The sequence below is a fragment of the Cyprinus carpio genome, chromosome A17, assembly GCF_018340385.1.
Source record: "Cyprinus carpio isolate SPL01 chromosome A17, ASM1834038v1, whole genome shotgun sequence".
NCBI lineage: Eukaryota > Metazoa > Chordata > Actinopteri > Cypriniformes > Cyprinidae > Cyprinus > Cyprinus carpio.
This window is the reverse complement of record NC_056588.1, coordinates 1,532,346-1,533,973: the sequence shown is the minus strand read 5'-3', so window position 1 is coordinate 1,533,973 and position 1,628 is coordinate 1,532,346. Positions and strand designations below refer to the sequence as shown.

The 1,628-nt window shown below is 40.2% G+C and overlaps 1 protein-coding gene across 1 annotated transcript; it reads left to right on the top strand.

Moving 5' to 3' along the window:
• Positions 1–344: 344 nt before the first annotated feature.
• Positions 345–1,109, top strand: LOC109112282 (uncharacterized protein C14orf132-like). The gene has a single exon (XM_042773483.1). It carries the CDS (start codon positions 693–695, stop codon positions 921–923), a length of 231 nt encoding a protein of 76 aa, XP_042629417.1. The 5' UTR covers positions 345–692; the 3' UTR covers positions 924–1,109.
• The last annotated feature ends 519 nt before the right edge of the window (positions 1,110–1,628 follow it).

The window sequence follows — 1,628 nt, the reverse complement described above, 5'->3', positions numbered from 1 at the left end:
TCTTTTTTAAAAATATCAAGCTTTCTCTGCGTATGTACAGTAGAAATGACACTGCACTGTGGGCTATGAATGTCTCACCCAATAAATCACCATCACTTCCCTCTTTCTAAATATTTATGGCACATTAAGCCGACTTCCCACTATGGGCCTTGTGTGTGTGTGTGTGTGTGTGTGTGTGAGAGAGAGAGAGAGAGAGAGAGAGAGATGAGTTCATCATTAATTAATTAATTAATTAATTAATTATTACATAGTAAATGAGTTATTTTTTTTTTTTGTGTGTGTGTGTGTGTTTGTGTTTTTTTTTTTTTTTTTTTTGTGTGTGTGTGTGTGTGTGTTTTCGCGCTCACATGTTTTTGTGACATATCAGGACATGAATTTGTATAATGACAAGGGTATGAAATGCAAATACAACTACAAACCCAGTGATGTTGGGACCACCCTAGCAACCACCCAGAACACCCTAGCAACCACTCAGACCATTCTGCCAATCGCACAACAACACCCTAGCAACAACCCAGACAACCTTAAGGACACCCAGAACACCCCAGAGCAACAGCGTAACCACCACCCAGACAATAGTAATGTCTAGCAACCACATAGGAACCAACCAAAAAAAGGTTCATAAATCCAGTTGAAGCTCCTGTGCATCACAGCCAGTGAAGCTTGTTGAACTCTCTGTGTTTCAGCTTCCGATGATGAGCGGTGCGTTCATGGAAGCGTCTCCGCTGGACGACTGCAGCGCGGAGCACTCGCTCTTTAACTCCTCGGCCAGCGTGAACGCAGTGCCTCCTGCATCCTCAGCGCAGGTCCAGCAGGAGGAGCCGCAGCGCGTGTCCAGCGACGCCGTCTGGCTCTGGATCGCCATCTTCGCCACCATCGGCAACATCGTGGTGGTCGGAGTCGTCTATGCTTTCACTTTCTGAGGACGGAACAGCTATTTAAGACTTATGGTGAAGACAAAACTATTATTTTGCTGTGAGGCTCCACACACACTGAGTCATGGACACACGAGGAGACGAGCTAAAAGATTCAACTCACTGAAAGAACTGGACCACCTTAAACATCTCCAGAGACATAAGGTGCAGTTCTGAGAAGTGCTAGTCAATGATACAAGTATATAAAACTGAATAAAAATTTTATAAAAATTATATAAGGGTCAAAGACGAAAAAGGGTTCAAGCATAAAAATGATAAGTGTAATACTGCTTTAAATTGTTGTTGACTGCCCCCCCCCCCCCCCCCCCCCCCCCCACAAAAAAAAACAATTAAAAGTTTTCTGTTTAATTTAATTGCAATTTTGTTTTTGTGTTTCTGAACAAAAAATAAATATCATACATTTTCCGCTGATTTACAGAAGACACCCAGTAAAATGTCATTCAGCGTAACAATCTTGTCAGGCATATTTACAACAAAAAATCAATTTATGACATATTAAAAGACTAATTACTTTCACCCCAAATACTAATGAGTAATTTTACATTTTTTAAATTTGCCACTATCCTAGGTTTTGCCCATTGGTCAGGGAGAATTTTTTACTCATTTAAAACACAATCAAATTTTATATGCTCCCTTATTCTTTTATATGTTTTAATATGTACACATCAGAATAAGCATGTTGTTTGAAGTTTT

What these genes read in the sequence shown, in the direction of transcription:
- LOC109112282 (XM_042773483.1), top strand. Translation starts at nt 693, where the DNA reads ATGATGAGCGGTGCGTTCATGGAAGCGTCTCCGCTGGACGACTGCAGC.